Source organism: Emys orbicularis, chromosome 2, assembly GCF_028017835.1.
Source record: "Emys orbicularis isolate rEmyOrb1 chromosome 2, rEmyOrb1.hap1, whole genome shotgun sequence".
Taxonomy (NCBI): domain Eukaryota; kingdom Metazoa; phylum Chordata; order Testudines; family Emydidae; genus Emys; species Emys orbicularis.
The window spans coordinates 235,406,874-235,423,983 of NC_088684.1; the positions used below are offsets into that span (position 1 = coordinate 235,406,874).

At 45.2% G+C, this 17,110-nt stretch overlaps 1 protein-coding gene across 1 annotated transcript in view; it reads left to right on the forward strand.

The window, feature by feature from the left end:
- The window catches only part of IGF2BP3 (insulin like growth factor 2 mRNA binding protein 3), a 179,793-nt gene that overhangs the window by 102,573 nt on the left and 60,110 nt on the right, over positions 1–17,110 (forward strand). Inside the window, exons 6-7 of the mRNA XM_065400075.1 lie at positions 12,985–13,269; positions 16,728–16,862. Coding sequence (XP_065256147.1) covers positions 12,985–13,269; positions 16,728–16,862 — 420 coding nt within the window. The remainder of the gene's footprint in view (positions 1–12,984; positions 13,270–16,727; positions 16,863–17,110) is intronic.

The window sequence follows — 17,110 nt, forward strand, 5'->3', positions numbered from 1 at the left end:
GAAAGGGGTATTGTTTGGATCTGGTTTTATTGTGGTTGATTATTTTCTTTGGCTTGGGGATGAATACCTGCTGGCTCTATTTTTGAACTGACTATATTTTAATTTTTGGCTACAGTGCCTGGACCTTAAGGATGTATGCCTTTTCAGATATAGTATAACCTGATAAGTATTATTAGCATCCGAAAGCTGCACTGAAATATGTTTGTTTTATGAGACACATGTATGCATCAGAGTACGCTGTTATGACACTGGACAGTATATAGTGCAAAGAAACCATACCTTTTTAATGACCGGTACACATCTGAAACATTGTGTGTTATTGCATAAATTCTTGATCATGTATCAAATACTGTTGCAATACCTGCTGCAAGGGGGCAGAACTAAGGTTGCTATGGGAACCAAACAGTGAAAATCCTGAGTTTTGTGAAATTACAGTCTGTTATATTTCTATTGTGGTTTTATGTTGTTTTTTTGATGTTGAAAACTACTTATGAAAGAAATATCGGTATTTAAATGCAGAAGAATATAATTATGCAAAAGAAATGCTGCCATCCAAGACCTTCATACAAGTGTGTCCACTGGAAAATTTTTCTAGTATTGTAGACACAGGTTGGGCTTGGGAGTGAAATACCTTGCCCACATAGTCTTTGGTGCCATCAGAACACCAGTGAATAACTGGTTAACCATAAGACGTGGAACCTTAAAGGGGAAGGTGGTGTGTTCAGCAGTTGAGAATATTGTTTAGCCTACCACAGCATGAGAGGGACAGAGCGACAGACACGCTTGCCTTGGAAGCTGATGAGAAGACCATAACAAGACCTGCTGCTCTTGATTTGAAACCAAGAACTTACATGAAAACATGATATACCTAATATTTCTTTCATTCTAATGCAGGAAGCCATTTATTTCTGAGCGAGGTTTTATGTCTCAGGTTATGAACAATGGCCATGGCCCTCTTCTAAACATACTGTTTTCTCTCTGATAAAATACTTGTACTTTGAGCATCCTGTCCAGTTGATCACCGCTTCCCACTCTTGCAGTTGACTGGCATAGAGATGTTGTTGTTGTTTTTTAACTTAACAGACTGAATTAAACAAGATTTGGGGTGTCATCTCCTGGTGTTAACAGGTTCAGTGCTCTCTATTTAACTCTTCTCTCTCAACTTCTCCCCTTTATCTCTACCAAGCCACTTTTATTTTTTTCACATCTGGGTAGTAGATAGTTTGTAGGTCAGAGTTTGGCAGGCACAAGTGGTGCCTCCTGATACAAGTTGTTCACCAACCTTCCATTAAACAAGTCTTTCATGTTAACTATGCAGAGTCTCATGAGATCTGAGCTAAGGATGACTAAGTAGCATTTGTCCTGTTTGATCACCTCATTTTTGCTCTATTGAGTTGGTGTTTTGAAATGGCACTGGTCTCACAGGTGCTGCCAGAAGGAGAGGTTCTGAATGTGTGCAGTCTCACTGTTGTCCACTCTGCAAATAGTGCTAGATATATGGGTCGCAAAGAACAGGAAACATTTTCACCCATCAGATTTTTTTTTTTAATTCTTTGTCCCCTTCCATCTGCTAATGTTATTATTTCCTATTTGCTTTGGCTGGAAGGCGCTTCTAGTGGGATTGAGATACCACTTATTTCCTTATGCCATGCTGATACCATTGAGATCAACAAAGGTGCTAGAGTCCCCTTGTTGTACATGAGTGAGAGCTTCTGAAGTGTAGTTTGCTTCCTCACTTTCTCCACTGAAGCCTGGGTTAATTAACCTTCTGCTCACACTGCAAGGGCCATCTTTTCTCCCAAGGATTTGGGGAGGAGGTGGTTGAAGAATACAGAGATGTGATAGCTGTTGGGATTTGGTGTTTAAATTGTTGGGTAATTGGTTGGCTCTGAGAGGAGCAGCTTTATTACAGAAGATGGGTTTAAAATGAACTTCAGTGGTCTATTAGGGCATCCAGAGCATGGGATGGTCACTTACTGTAGTTTTAATTAGTAAAAATAAGTAAATCTAGTCCAGTAGTACACTTCTTCCCACTCTAGTCCCTACTCATCTTTTACATTTATTTCATCTCCCCCCACCCCCCTTTCCAATTCTCACTACTTTCTGTGTATTTAAGCGATGTACTGACTTAATGAAATCACAGCAATAAGTTCTGATCTATATAGTAATTAAAAAGATCCTGCTTATGTTGCACTGAAAACACACAGGGCTGCGCAGTCGTTGCTGTGTCATCTACGGTGTGTAGAAGTGATATATATGCAGATGAGATACAGGCGGAAATATTTCCTTAAACATATGTAAGAAAGCTATGCACTGGTTTGGTGTAGGGTTGCTCATAACAGTGCTGGGATTCTGCCATAAAGCTTTTTTCTTGAAGCAAAAGCAGCTTGAAGCATTTTGTTTGAGGGTTAGAAGATGACAGTACGTGAACTTGGCAAACAAATGTGGGAAGGAATAAGGTATTGGTGGGGGAGGGGGAGGGGGAGGAATCAGCAATGGGCCTACCACCACCTTTGTAAAATGACTTATTTTCCACTCAATCCCCTCTTCATCTTTTTATTAAGCACAAAATATATAAAAACATTAAGGTTGCAAAGTCAAAACACTCAGAAGTTGGGAAATGTCAGAATTAAAGTTGCCTGTGCAATCTTAATTTGGCCCCTTGTGCATTATGATAGTCTTTAATTCCATGATCACATGTTCCTTTTTTTTGCAGGACACCTGCCTCATGCAATGCATAGGATGGATGGTGGTCAATTAATGAGCAGCTAGTCAATGTGTGGCCTGTGCCTTATTTACTGCACACTATTCAAACCCCAGAATTGCTGATTTCCTCATTGACTTTTCTTTGGCAGTCCTCACTATATAGCATCCTGGTCCTTCACCAATATTAATTTATTTTCATAACGTCCTGTGAGGTGAGGGGTGTGTGGTATTCCTATTTTACAGATAGGGATCTGAGGCAGAGAGAGATCAAGGTTAAAAGTATCCACTAATTTTGGGCGCTCAATCTGAGACTCCTAGGGCCCTCTGCATCCAGGTCAAATGCTGCCTGCACCAGGAGGGAGGTCTTTAGGAGCACAGGAGAGAGTGTTTCCCTACTCTCAGTTCAGGGGCCTGGACCTGCCTGGCATGGCCTATAGCAGCCCCAAACTGCAACTGCAGGGAAAGTCCTGCTCAGCCCCAGACTGGAATATGCTCAGTGCAGATGGAATCTTTGAGGAATTTAGCTGCTAAAATTCAATGCCCGGTCTATGCTTAAAAATCAGATCAACCTAGCTACGTCTCTCAGGGCTGTAGAAAAGTAATGCCCTGAGCACTGTAGTTAGGTTGTCCTAACACCTGGTGTAGATGCACCTCATCTGCAGAACAATTCTTCTGTCGATCTAGTATTGCCTCTCGGAGAGATGAATTAACTATATAGACCGAAAAACCCCTTCTGTCAGTGTAGGAAGCATCAGCGGTTCTCAAACTTCATTGCACCACGACTCTCTTTTGACAACAAAAATTATTACATGACCCCTGGTGGTGAGGGGGGCTGAACCTGAGCCCGGCTTCCCAGGATGGAGCCCTCAGGCATCAGATTCAGCCCAGGGTAGTGGGCCCTCAGGCTTTGGCTTCTGCCCCGGGCCTCAGCAAGTCTAATGCTGGCCCTGGCGACCCCATTTAAATGGGGTCATGACCCACTTTGGGGTCCTGACCCACCGTTTGAGAACCACTGAATCTACACTATTGCACTATGATGACACAGTTGTAGTGTGCACATGCCCTAAGTATTTACTGCACATGTGTGAACTGCGGTTTTCTTGGTCTTACAACCCTGCTCTAAAGAATGAGGGCACTAGAGCTTTTCAAAGAAAAGGTTGCCAGAATTTGTAACATGGGCATAATTATGTATTTTTCTCTAGCCTTGTTCTCAATCTGTTCTGGCTGAAGTCTTAAAATTTTTTCCAGGATTATGTCTGCCTCGTGTGTGTAAAAAATCAGCATGAGGCAGACATGAGCATGGAAATCTTCACCCCAAATGGATAAAGTTTGGCAAAGTTACAAACAACTGAAAACAGGGTCTATAATGGAAAGTGTCAGAAAACCTTAATAGGCAGCACTATCGGCCCCACCTATGACATAGCAATAAACCCTCCCCACAAATAAATAGCTTTGCTTGGAAAAAAGTTACAAAATTAGTGAACAGATATTTACAGCACTATGCATGGCACTCTGTTTTTTTCTAGATTCAGTATATCTCCGACCTAGTTCATCCACATTGGTGACTTTTTCTGCTGTAAACTGTAATGGCATTGAAATCCAAAAGAATCCTGCTCTCAGAAAGCTTTTCTATTCCAGGGCAATCCTGGGCTATTTAATAATACTAATTTTTAAAAAGATCTTTCTTTTCCCTGGGAGTAACACCGTAATGGAAGGAGTATACTGGGGACACTTTCTACCTATGTGCTATCCCTGAAACTCATTTGACAGGCACCTTTGGTGGTTAAGGTTAGTGTGTTTCTCCCCTACTTTAATGGGAAAGGAACAATGCTGTCATGCTTGCCCCACAAAGTGGGTTTGTTTTTCAGTGTCCAGGGTCTTTTCTACACTGGGAAAGAATATTGCATTGATAACGCATTTAACACGAAGCTAAACAGAGCACAGTACTTGGTGTAGACAAGGGACGTTTCTATACTACAAGCACTATAGCGGCACTGTGGCGTAAACACTTGATATAGCGACAGGAGGGGTTTTTCCATTGCTATAGCAAATACACCCTCTCAAGAGGCAATAGCTAGTTTGACTGAAGAATTCTTTCATCAGTCTAGCAGTGTATGTGCTGGGGCTTAGGTCCACTTAACTATGCTTCTCAGGGGTGTGAATTTTTCACACCTCTGAGTGATATAGCTAGGTTGATCTATGTTTTATGAGTAGACCAGGCTGAGGACTGTTTATTTTAAAAATGTCAGCTGGTTGTGGCTGACACGAGATGGGTCTAATGTTTTGTATTATGGGTAACTGGGAAATAAAATGGCGAATGAAATTCAACACTGATAAGTGCAAAGTAAGGGACATGGGAAAACATAATCCCAACGACACACATATAATGGTTTCTAAATTAGCTGTTCATAGAATCATAGAATATCAGGGTTGGAAGGGACCTCAGGAGGTCATCTAGTCCAACCCCCTGCTCAAAGCAGGACCAATTCCCAACTAAATCATCCCAGCCAGGGCTTTGTCAAGCCTGACCTTAAAAACCTCTAAGGAAGGAGATTCCACCACATCGCTAGGTAACCCATTCCAGTGCTTCACCACCCTCCTAGTGAAAAAGTTTTTCCTAATATCCAACCTAAACCTCCCCGACTGCAACTTCAGACCATTACTCATTGTTCTGTCATCTGGTACCACTGAGAACAGTCTAGATCCATCCTCTTTGGAACCCCCTTTCAGGTAGTTGAAAGCAGCTATCAAATCCCCCCTCATTCTTCTCTTCTGCAGACTAAACAATCCCAGTTCCCTCAGCCTCTCCTCATAAGTCATGTGCTCCAGACCCCTAATCATTTTTGTTGCCCTCCGCTGGACTCTTTCCAATTTTTCCACATCCTCCTTGTAGTGTGGGGCCCAAAATTGGACACACTACTCCAGATGAGGCCTCACCAATGTCGAATAGAGGGGAACAATCATGTCCCTCGATCTGCTGGCAATGCCCCTACTTATACAGCCCAAAATGCCGCTGGCCTTCTTGGCAACAAGGGCACACTGTTGACTCATATCCAGCTTCTCATCCACTGTAACCCCTAGGTCCTTTTCTGCAGAACTGCTTCCTAGCCACTCGGTCCCTAGTCTGTAACAGTGAATGGGATGCTTCCGTCCTAAGTGCAGGACTCTGCACTTGTCCTTGTTGAACCTCATCAGGTTTCTTTTGGCCCAATCCTCTAATTTGTCTAGGTCCCTCTGTATCCTATCCCTACCCTCCAGCGTATCTACCACTCCTCCCAGTTTAGTGTCATCTGCAAACTTGCTGAGAGTGCAGTCCACGCCATCCTCCAGATCATTAATGAAGATACTGAACAAAACCGGCCCCAGGACCGACCCTTGGGGCACTCCGCTTGAAACCGGTTGCCAACTAGACATGGAGCAGTTGATCACTACCCGTTGAACCCGACAATCTAGCCAGCTTTCTATCCACCTTATAGTCCATTCATCCAGCCCATATTTCTTTAACTTGCTGACAAGAATACTGTGGGAGACAGTATCAAAAGCTTTGCTAAAGTCAAGGAATAACACATCCACTGCTTTCCCCTCATCCACAGACCCAGTTATCTCCTCATAGAAGGCAATTTGGTTAGTCAGGCATGACTTGCCCTTGGTGAATCCATGCTGACTGTTCCTGATCACTTTCCTCTCCTCTAAGTGCTTCAGAATTGATTCCTTGAGGACCTGCTCCATAATTTTTCCAGGTACTGAGGTGAGGCTGACTGGCCTGTAGTTCCCTGGATCCTCCTGTTACCGCTCACAAAACAGATCTTGGGGTCACCGTGGGTAGCTCTCTGAGAACTTCAGCTCAAAGTGCAGCAGCACTCGAAAAGGGTTAACAGTCTGTTGGGAACTATTAGGAAAAGGGTAGAAAATACGTCTGAAAAATATCATAATGCCACTATATAAATCCATGGTGCACCCACACCTTAAGTACTGTGTCCAGTTCTGGTGGTGCTATCTCAAAAAGGATATAGTGGAACTGGAAAAGGTTCAGAGGAGCTCAAGAAAAATGATCCAGGGTATGGAATGGGCTCCTTACGAGGAAAGACTAAAAAGATTAGGGCTGTTCAGTTTAGAAAAGAGCTGACTAAGGGATGATAGGACAGAGATCTATAAAATCATGGTGTAGAAAAAGTGCATAGAGAAGTGTTGTTTACCCTTCCCCACAATACAAAAACCAGGGGTCACCCGAAGAAATTAATACACAGCAGATTTAAAACAAACAAGTACTTTTTCATGCGGTGCACAATTAACCTATGGAACTGGTTGCCATGGGATGTTGAGATGGGCAGAAGTATAACTGGGTTCAAAAAAGAATGGAGGATATGTTAATAGAGGATAAGTCCGTCAATGATTATTAGCCAAGATGGTCAGGGATGCAACCCCATGCCCAGGGTGACCCTAAACTGTGACTGCCAGAAGCTGGGAGAGGAAGATGGGGTGAAGCCCTCCAAGTGCCCTGTTCTGGACACTCCCTCTGACGCTCTGGTACTGGCTACTGTCGTCAGAGACAGGATCTTGGGTTAGATGGACCATTGGTCTGACCCAGTATGGCTGTCCTTATGTTCTTTCTGTTAAACACACGTTTTATAACACAGTGTTACTTCCCAGAGTAGATGAGACTTGGTGAAGGGAGCTCCATTCCATGCTCTGCCTCTTGTATGAGGCAGAATGAGGAATGCTGTTGTAATTGCTCTGTTCCTCCTTTTGCCCAAAAACAAAGAGAATGAGGAGGAAAGTGGGAATTAGTGGAGCTTAGTGGGAGAGGCTTGGTATTAATTAGTGGGTCCCTCCAAGGGGGAAGGTGCCCTGTTTTTTTAAAAAAAAAAATCCAGCTAGCTTTTTTTTTTTTTTTTTAAATAGAGTTCTTGTAGCACCGTAGAGACTAACCAAATTTATATGGGCATAAGCTTTCGTGCTCTAAAATGCACTTCATCAGATGCATGGAGTGAAAAATACAGTAAGCAGAATATATATTATAGCACATGAAAAGATGGGAGTTGCGTTACCAAGTGGGGGGAGGGGGGTCAGTGCTAACAAGCCAATTCAGTTAAGGTGGAAGTGGCCTATTCTCAACAGTTGACAAGAAGGGGTGAATATTAGTAGCTATTAGTATTTGAAACACCATTAAGCAACTAGTGCAAATGCATTTCAACACCTTTCGATTGTGTCAGATGGCTGTTTTGTAACCTATGCTCCCGACTAAGGGCATGGCTACACTTGCGAGTTAGAGCGCATTAAAGCAGCCCAGTACGCTCTAACTCATGACCCGTCCACACTGGCAAGGCACGTAGAGCACTCTGACTGCGTGGCTAGAGCACTCCTGGTACTCCACCTTGGCGAGTCGAATAACATTTGATGCGCCCCCGCTGGAGCGCTGCGGTGCCAGTGTGGACTCCCTGGTCCTGTACTGCGCTCTGATCGGCCTCCAGAAGTGTCCCACAATGCCTGTTCTAGCCACTCTGATCATCAGTTTGAACTCTACTGCCCTGCCCTCAGGTGACCAACCGTCAGACCCGCCCTTTAAATTCTCTGGGAATTTTGAAAATCCCCTTCCTGTTGCTCAGCCAGGCGTGGAGTGCTCTCAGCGAATCTTTCTAGGTGACCATGCCTCCACGCGCCAGGCGATCCCCAGTATGGAGCAATGGCGAGGTGCTGGACCTCATCAGTGTTTGGGGGGGAGGAAGTTGTCCAGTCCAAGCTGCGCCCCAGCCGTAGGCATTACAGTACCTTCGGCCAGATATCAAGGGACATGATGGAAAGGGTCCGTGACTGGGTCGCACTGCAGTGCAGGGTTAAAGAGAAGGAGCTGCGGAATGCCTACCGCAAAGCCCACGAGGCAAACGGCCGCTCCGGTGCTGCCCCCGCGACCTACCGTTTTTACAAAGAGCTGGATGCGATACTTGTGGGTGACCCCACCTCCACTCAGAGTACCACCATGGACATTTCGGAGCTCCGTCCAACAAGGCAGGAGGAGGAGGAGCAAAGTGGGAGCGAGGATGCTGAGGAGAGGGAAGACACCCCAGCATCCCTAGATGCATGCAGCCAGGAGCTGCTCTCAAGCCAGGAGGGAAGGTAGCCAGTCGCGGCGGCCGGTGCTTGGGGAAGGACAACCACCAGAGGAGGTTCCCGGTAAGCTGCTTTTATTTTGGGAAGGAAGTTATTCGGTGTGGGCTCTTGGGGCAAGGAGGATTAGGGCTGCATGCATGCCTAGATGCGGAATAGGGCGTTAATGTGCTCTCTCACATCGCGATAATCAGCCTCAGTGATGTCTTCAAAGGTCTCAGCCAGAACTTGGGCAATGCGCTTGCACAGGTTTCATGGGAGAGCCACTGTGGTCCTTGTCCCAGTCAGGCTAACATGTCCGTGTCCCAGTCAGGCTAACATGCCACTGTGCCGTGAGGGGCGAGGGGACCATTGCTGCACACAGGCAAGCTGCATATGGGCCAGGGCATTGTAGTAGAAGACCCACCCTTGCTTCCCAGGTCACCCTCAGCAGCGAGAGATCTTCCAGGACAAACTCCTGTGGAAAATGTGGTGACAGTGTTCAGTATAGGGGCCCCCTGCAGCTCTTGGCTCTCCTCAAGGCACAGAAACCCAGAGGACAATACAGCCATGAAAGAATCAGTCCCCCTTGACCCTGTGCTCACTCACCATTTTGGGGCTCCCGTGGGTTATGTGCGCTCGCTTTGGGACGGGCAAATTATGCTATTGTGTAGACTGTGCTTGCCCTCCTTAAGTACAGACGAATCATTGCTCTGTCTGGTGTGAACAATGCTGCCTCTGTTAAGTGTTGCATTTTGCCTTTACAGATGCAACCTTGAGATCTCAGCCGTCTGTGTTATCACCGGCCGAGAAGCTGCAAAAAATCAGGAAGAGGCCATGTAGAAGCAAAGGATATGCTGCGTGAAGTCATGCAGCACCCCCTTAATGAAAATCAAAAAGTGCAGGAGTGGCGGGAGAGTGAAAGGAGGGTCCGCCAGCAGAATGTGGATTGCCGGCACCAAAGCACGAAGTGGCTGATAAGCATCATGGAGCGCCAAGCGGACTCGATCCAGGCGCTTGTAGTCATGCAGGCGGAGCACTACCGCGCCCCTCCCCTGCAGCCCTTGTCTCAAAACTCTTTCCCTTGTGCCCCCATGTCACCTCCAACCCACTTTCCCCAACTTCTGGGTTCTTATCACCACCAGCTGCCTCCTACACCCGTAGCTTCACCACCCAGCCCTGAAAACTATGACCCTTACCCACTGCACTCAACCCCCATCACCATGCAATATAGCCATCCTGAAGTGCAGCACTCATTGCACAGCACTCCAAACAGGAAGGCTGAGTATGATAACAGGACATACGCAAATCTGTGATTGTACCATTCCTCACCCCACCCCCTTGCCCTTTCTGTTTCCCAAGCAGTTGTGTTTCTTTTCAGTACATGGATTTTTTTGCTGTGAAAACATTCTTCATTATTGCATAAAGTAAAAGATACCTTAGTCCAGGAAAGCAACAGGCACTGCAAGTCAGTGTATCGTATGTAGCAAACACAGATTCCTACTCACATTGGAACCACTGCACTTCCCTCCCGTGCAGGGCACCAGACATTACTGGTGGCTTTCAGCCTCAAATTGCTTCTTCAAGGCATCCCTAATCCTTGCAGCCCCACGCTGGGCCCCTCTAATAGCCAGGGCCGGCTCCAGGGTTTTTGAAGCCCCAAGCAGGGGGGATGCTGTTATCGGCCAGGTCCAGCTTCCCATACAGAGAGCGCCGGTGGCCCTTTAAATGGCCAAAAGCACACTTCACAGTCATTCTGCACTGACAGCCTGTTGTTGAACCGCTCCTTGCTGCTGTCAAGGCTCGCTGTGTAGGATTTCATGAGCCATGGCATTAAAGGGTAAGTGAGGTCTCCAAGGATCACAATGGGCATTTTGACTTCCCCTATGGTGATCTTCTGGTCTGGGAAAAAAGTCTCGGCTTGCAGCTTCCTGAACAGGCCTGTGTTCCGAAAGATGCGTGTGTCATGCACCTTTCCGGGCCAGCCTGTGTTAATGTCAATGAAATGCCCACGGTGATCCATAAGCGCCTGGAGAACCATAGAGAAATAGCCCTTCCGATTAACGTACTCAGAGGCTAGGTGGGCTGGTGCCAGAATTGGAATATGCGTCCCATCTGTTGCCTCTCCGCAGTTAGGGAAACCCATTTGTGCAAAGCCAGCCACAATGTCATGCACATTACCCAGAGTCACGTTTCTTCTGAGCAGGATGCAATTAATGGCCCTGCAAACTTGCATCAACGCAATTCCAACGGTCGACTTCCCCACTCCAAACAGGTTAGCTGTGTGGAGTTGCCAGCTTCCAGATTGCAATAGCCACCCGCTTCTCCACGGGCAGGGCAGCTCTCAATCTCGTGTCCTTGCGCCACAGGGTGGGGGCGAGCTCATCACACAGTCCCATGAAAGTGGCTTTTCTCATCCGAAAGTTCTGCAGCCGCTGCTTGTCGTCCCAGGCTTGCATGACGATGTGATCCCACCACTCAGTGCTTGTTTCCTGAGCCCAAAAGCGCCGTTCCACGGTGGTGAGCATGTCCATGAATGCCACAAGCAATCTCGTGTCATATGCGTTACTTGAGTTGATATCGTCGGAGTCCTCACTGTCACTTTGGATCTTAAGGAATAACTTGACTGCCAAATGTGATGTGCTGGCGAGACTTGTCAGCATATTCCTCAGCAGTTCGGGCTTCATTCTCGCAGACCGAAAGGGAAGACAGCGCGCGTAGTACAAAAAGCGTTGAAAGATGGCACCAATTGTGGACAGAAGCAGAGGGATTGCTGAGATGCGAACCGATGCATCACGGGGCGTTGGGACAGGACCCAGAATGCCCCACACCCTTCCCACAAGCCACAGCACCATGCTCTGTGGGATAGCTGCCCACAATGCACCACTCCCAATGCTGCTGCAAGTGCCGCAAATGTGGCCACGCCAGTGCGCTTGCAGCTGTCAGTGTGGACAGACTGCTGCGCTTTCCCTACTGTGCTCTACGAAGGCTGGTTTAACTCAGTGCTCTACATTTGCAAGTGTAGCCATGCCCCAAGTGAATTTCTTGGCTAATTCTCTCACAAGGTTACAACATAATTGGCTGATATTATTGTACAGGTGTTAAACTCTGTCTAAAATAGGTGCTGAGTGGTATTTCAAATCCTGTTAGCTAGCTGTGTTTTAAAAAAAACACTTTTTGTCTTCGGCTATGTCTACACTAGCAACTTCAAAGTGGTGCAATGGGAGCACTCCCGTGGCAGCGCTTTGAAGTGTGTGTGTGGTCATGTGTGAGTGCTGGGAGAGAGGTCTCCCAGCGCTCCTGGTAATCCACCTCCACGAGGGGAGTGCTCGGAGCTTGTCCACACTAGCACTTTAAAGTGTTCAAACTTGCTGCGCTCAGGGGGGGTTAGAGCACTATAAAATGTAAGTGTAGACAAGCCCTTAAGGTTAGTCTACAATGCAAAGGCTTTGCTAGTATAGCTTTGTTAGTATAGCTAATACTGGCAAAGCCTCAAGCATAGACTTGGCTTGTACCAGCAGAAAGAGTTAATTTGCCATTATAGTTAAACCACCTGCCTGATATAAGATATACCAGCAAAAGGAGACATGGCTAATGTCATTCTGGGAGGTGTTGTCAGTGTAGGCTGTGCATACGCTAGGGGGCTGTGCTGACATAGCCATGCGGGCTTAGGCTCCAGAGTGTAGACATACCCTCAGACTTTGCAAGAGCATATTTGTAAGTTTGTGCATAGTGCTTTTTCTGTGTAATTATATATCCTGGATCTTGGGTTGTATAAGGCCTGATCTACATTTAAAAATGCAGTCGACATAAGTGTGGCACCCAGGAGTGTGAAAAATCCACACCTCTGAGCACTCTAGCTATGCTAGCCTGTGTAGACACAGCTAGGTTGATGGAAGAATGCTTCTGTTGACATAAGTACTGTTGCTCAGGGAGGTGGAGTTCCTACAGTGATGGAAAAACTCCTACTGTAGTCTGTCTCTACACTCTGGGGTTTACAGTGGCATAGCTACGGTGCCATAACTATGCTGCTGTAGTGTAGACAAGGCCTAAGTGTGTAACTTTTACTGTAGGTGTCAGTCTCTAGTTTCATTCATGCAGTTTACAATGAGCAGAAGCCCATAACTGAATGATTTTTCATTTCATAAGGTCCCATGTATAATTCTCTTATTTTTCCCCTTTGCAACTGTACAGAGCAATAGAAAAACTAAACGGATTCCAGCTTGAAAACTATTCCTTGAAAGTTGCATATATCCCAGATGAAATGGCAGCACAACCACCCGCACAACAGCATCCACAGGGGAGACGTGGATTTGGACAGAGGGGTCCTCCGAGGCAAGGGTCACCTGGTGCAGCCACAAGACAAAAACCGCAGTCGGATGTTCCACTGAGAATGCTGGTTCCCACGCAGTTTGTAGGAGCCATTATTGGGAAAGAAGGAGCAACTATCAGAAATATTACAAAGCAGACACAGTCCAAGTAGGTTATTCTACAGAATTGTGTTGTGGGCTTTAATTTTTCTTTTGGCTTCCTTTGTCTTTCTCCCTACACACCCAACAAAAGCCTACGTTCTTTCCCTTCCCTCTCCCCCACATGGAGTGGTAAATATATTTGTGGACTAGCCAAAAGTTCGGTCTATCTGGCACATTTCTCCCCCCCCCCCCCGCCCCCCCAAAAAACTTACTCTATCAATCTCTTCTTGTCTGATGTGTAAACTTAAATGTTCCTCTGGGATTGATTGCCACTTTCCATGTCTTCCAAGATATTTTTGGGAAAAGCTTGGCTTTACAAATAGAACACAGTACAACTTACTGTTGGGACAAGCATATGAAACTAGTTTGTCAAGTATGTATCATGTCTTGTCTCCTCTTTCTGCAATGCTTGGGCCAGATCTACACTAGAAACTTTTTTGGGTATAATATTGTCAGCTAGGATTTTTTTTACGACAGTTACACTGGAACAGAATCTTAGTGTAGATGCAGTTACACCAGCAATGAAGTCCTTCTGTCAGTACAGCATGTTTCATTCGGGGAAATGGCATAAGCAGCAGCTGTACTAGAAGGGTATTTTTGGTATAACTATACCATTATAACTATACTGGCAAAACCTTTTGAAGTGTAGACTAGCTAAGTGACTTCTCCGTTACATTTCTACTGCCTTGGAGGTGTCATTTTGGAGATTTGGTGTTTGTATTTTATGTTGAGACAGCCCCTGCAGGGTGTTGCCTTGCCAACTAAGGTGACAATTAGGGTCACTCTAAAAACATGCAATGCTTCATAATTGGCTTATGTGGTAAAAGGGCAAACTAAAAGAATTGTGTGTAACAGACAAATTAGCAAGCTGTGTTTAGTGGCCACGTTCTGTCCTTGGTGTGTTTTTGTTCAGAACTTTCACTTTGACAGATTTAATTTCATTCAAAGCTGTGAGAAACCAGCAGTACTAATAGAATGGTCTCCAATTACAGAGCTGTTTTGCTTCTCAGCGTTCTAATGGTAAAGTTCTGTGTATAGAACGCACCTTTGTTAAAGAGTAGCTATCTGGTTACTGGAAGGGCTATAAGACAATGATTCTGGAACTAGGGTCCATGGACCATTGGTGGTTTGCAGAGCACACTCTGGTGGTCTGTGGAACCAAGTCTTCAAGTAGTAATGCATCCGCTAGCTATAGCCCTATCCAGGGTGCTCTCAAGGCTGTTTTGTTTAACTAGTGTGGGTGGGAGGGTTGGTTTTGGGTTTTCATGTCCGCCTGCCCTGTTCCTCTCCCCTGGGGTTTCTTGGCATATGTCTACACTACCACTTATGTCGGTATAACTTATGTTGCTGGGTGTGAAGATGCCACTCCCCTGAGTGACATAAGTTACACTGACCTAAGCATTGGTGTGGATAGCACCATGTTGGCGGGAGAACTTCTCCTGCTGACATAGCTACTGCTGCTTGTTGGGGGTGAATTAATTAAGTCGATGGGAGAGTGGCTCTCTAGAGAGCTTACAGTGGTGCAACTGCATCGGGGGGAGTATGTTGGTGTGTTAACCTTGAGAGATGGATTTTCTTGGGGTTGGGGAGGGAGATGGGCTGCAGATATGTATCATGTCAATGACTTAATAGGGGGAGGTGTAGTTTCAAAAATGAGTGTTATTTCACATCAGACCTCCGAATTTTGTATTTAACCAGACTTTAATGGATAAATGCTTACAGTAGCCTAAAAATCTTGTTACTGTTTTTAATTAAGTGGATTTAAAATACTGAAGGTGGACTAAAAAGATTGTTTAATGGAGAGTGCTGTACACATCAGGAAACTAATTGTCGGGGGAGCCCTAGGACTTCCAATTCTCAGACTAGCAAAGGCTTGGGAAGTATTGTCTAGGGAATGTTAAAGATTAAGGCTATGATTTTGGCGCAGAGGTCACGGTGTTCATGGTAATCATGTATTCTAATAAAGCAGTAGCAGCTCCTGTGGGCCTGGTTTCCCACTCTGGGCATTGTGTCCTGGCCCATGTGGTCGCAGTGCCATTCAAGTTTGGCACATGAATCCCTCCATAGATGGAGATGGAAGGGTGGATGTGACAACCCTGCGTGGTGCTGTGACCTAGTGCATAGAATTGCGACACTCATGGCTGGGTCTACCTCCCTGCTTTGTGGAACAGAAGCCACTGCTATAGGGCGAATGTGGGGTGGGCTTGCTCTCCAAGATGGGTTCACTCTCTAACACACTCATGCATGTGCTCATGCTGAGACTTTTTTTGTGACTTGGGTTTTTCCCCTGAACCTCTGCTGTTTATATAAAAAAAAAAAAAAAAAAAAAATCTAAAAATTTGCATGACACAATTGTAGACTTACTCATGATCTCTGAAAAGGGCGGAAGAGAGCAGAAGTACTGTCACTGGCTGTAAGCAGATATGACTTCAGAGGATGCTTTCTGCCTTTTTTGTCACTTTGGGAAGGCATACACAAGAGAAATGTCACCTTCCTCATCTTCTGCCTGACAATTAGTTTGTGGACTTTGCACAAAATGCTGCACTATGAACCAAAATGAAATGTCCATATCCAGAAAGGGTTGACAAATTGGAGGGAGTTTAGAGAAAAGCAATACAAATGATTTAGGGGTTTGGAGGTATTGACTCGTGGTTAGACTTCAGAAAACTGTAGCTTCTCACCAAGGTGAGAGCAGTGTGTAGCCTGCAGGTATTTGAAAGGTGCAAACACTCAGGGCCCTATTGTGTCTCTGCAGGCCATGAGTAATTCTTAACTTTATTGGAGTTATCCTTTGTGGTGCAGGATGGGGCCCTGGTAGTGGGGGGAGAGGATGTTTAGGATGATACAAACGTATAACTAGAAGAAATGGGATGACACTAAGAAGAGAAACATTTAGAGTTGAAAACCAGGGCAATATTCCTGATGTGAACATTAGTAGGATATAAAATAGTCTTTTAACAGAAGTGCTGGAAAACTCCATCACTGGGGACATTACAAAGTAGGCTAGACAAAACACTCATTGCACTGTTGGGAGGAATTATTCATTTGTGGAGGATGGACTGGGTGACCTCACAGCTGTTCCCTTTCTAATTTTGTGATAGGAAAGCCAGGTGGAATGCAACACATGCTTAATAACTTGAGAGAGTAACTTTTCTATTTTATATAAAAATCTCGCCAAAATATGTGTTGGGTAGAATCTGGTGGGGAAGGGAAAATCCACTTTCTAACGTGTGGAGCTTCATCCAGCAAACCAGAATGTGTATCTTTTAAAAAGGAAAATATTTAACGGAGTGTTGAGTTTTATGTGGTGTTAATAACTATATTTATATGTTTCATCAAATGAAACCTTGGTTTTGGTATTTTTAAAAAATCCATATTAACTCAAAATAAAGTGGATCTATAATCTCAATTATCAATCCAGAATAGAATAAATGCTTACAGCTAATGTTTTTTTCTTTCCTCAAGAATTGATATTCATCGTAAAGAAAATGCAGGTGCTGCTGAGAAACCAATTACTATCCACTCTACTCCTGAAGGCTGCTCGACAGCTTGTAAAATTATTATGGAGATCATGCAAAAGGAAGCTCAAGATACCAAATTGTAAGTAAAGGGTTTAAAGAATGCAAAATTCCAAATCTTTTCCCAGTCCCATTAAAGAAGTACTCTTAGCTTTATCTGTCAACAGGTGAAGGTGAAACTTCTCCTGGGTGTCCGGTAACAGCATTTAACTTTTGGCTTAAAGAACTTAATTTTATTTTCAGTGCCACCCTCTTTGCTTAGTTAAAAAAACACACTTCCAGACATTGGTTGTTGGGGGGGGGGGGGGGGGGGTGTTTGGTCGGGCAATC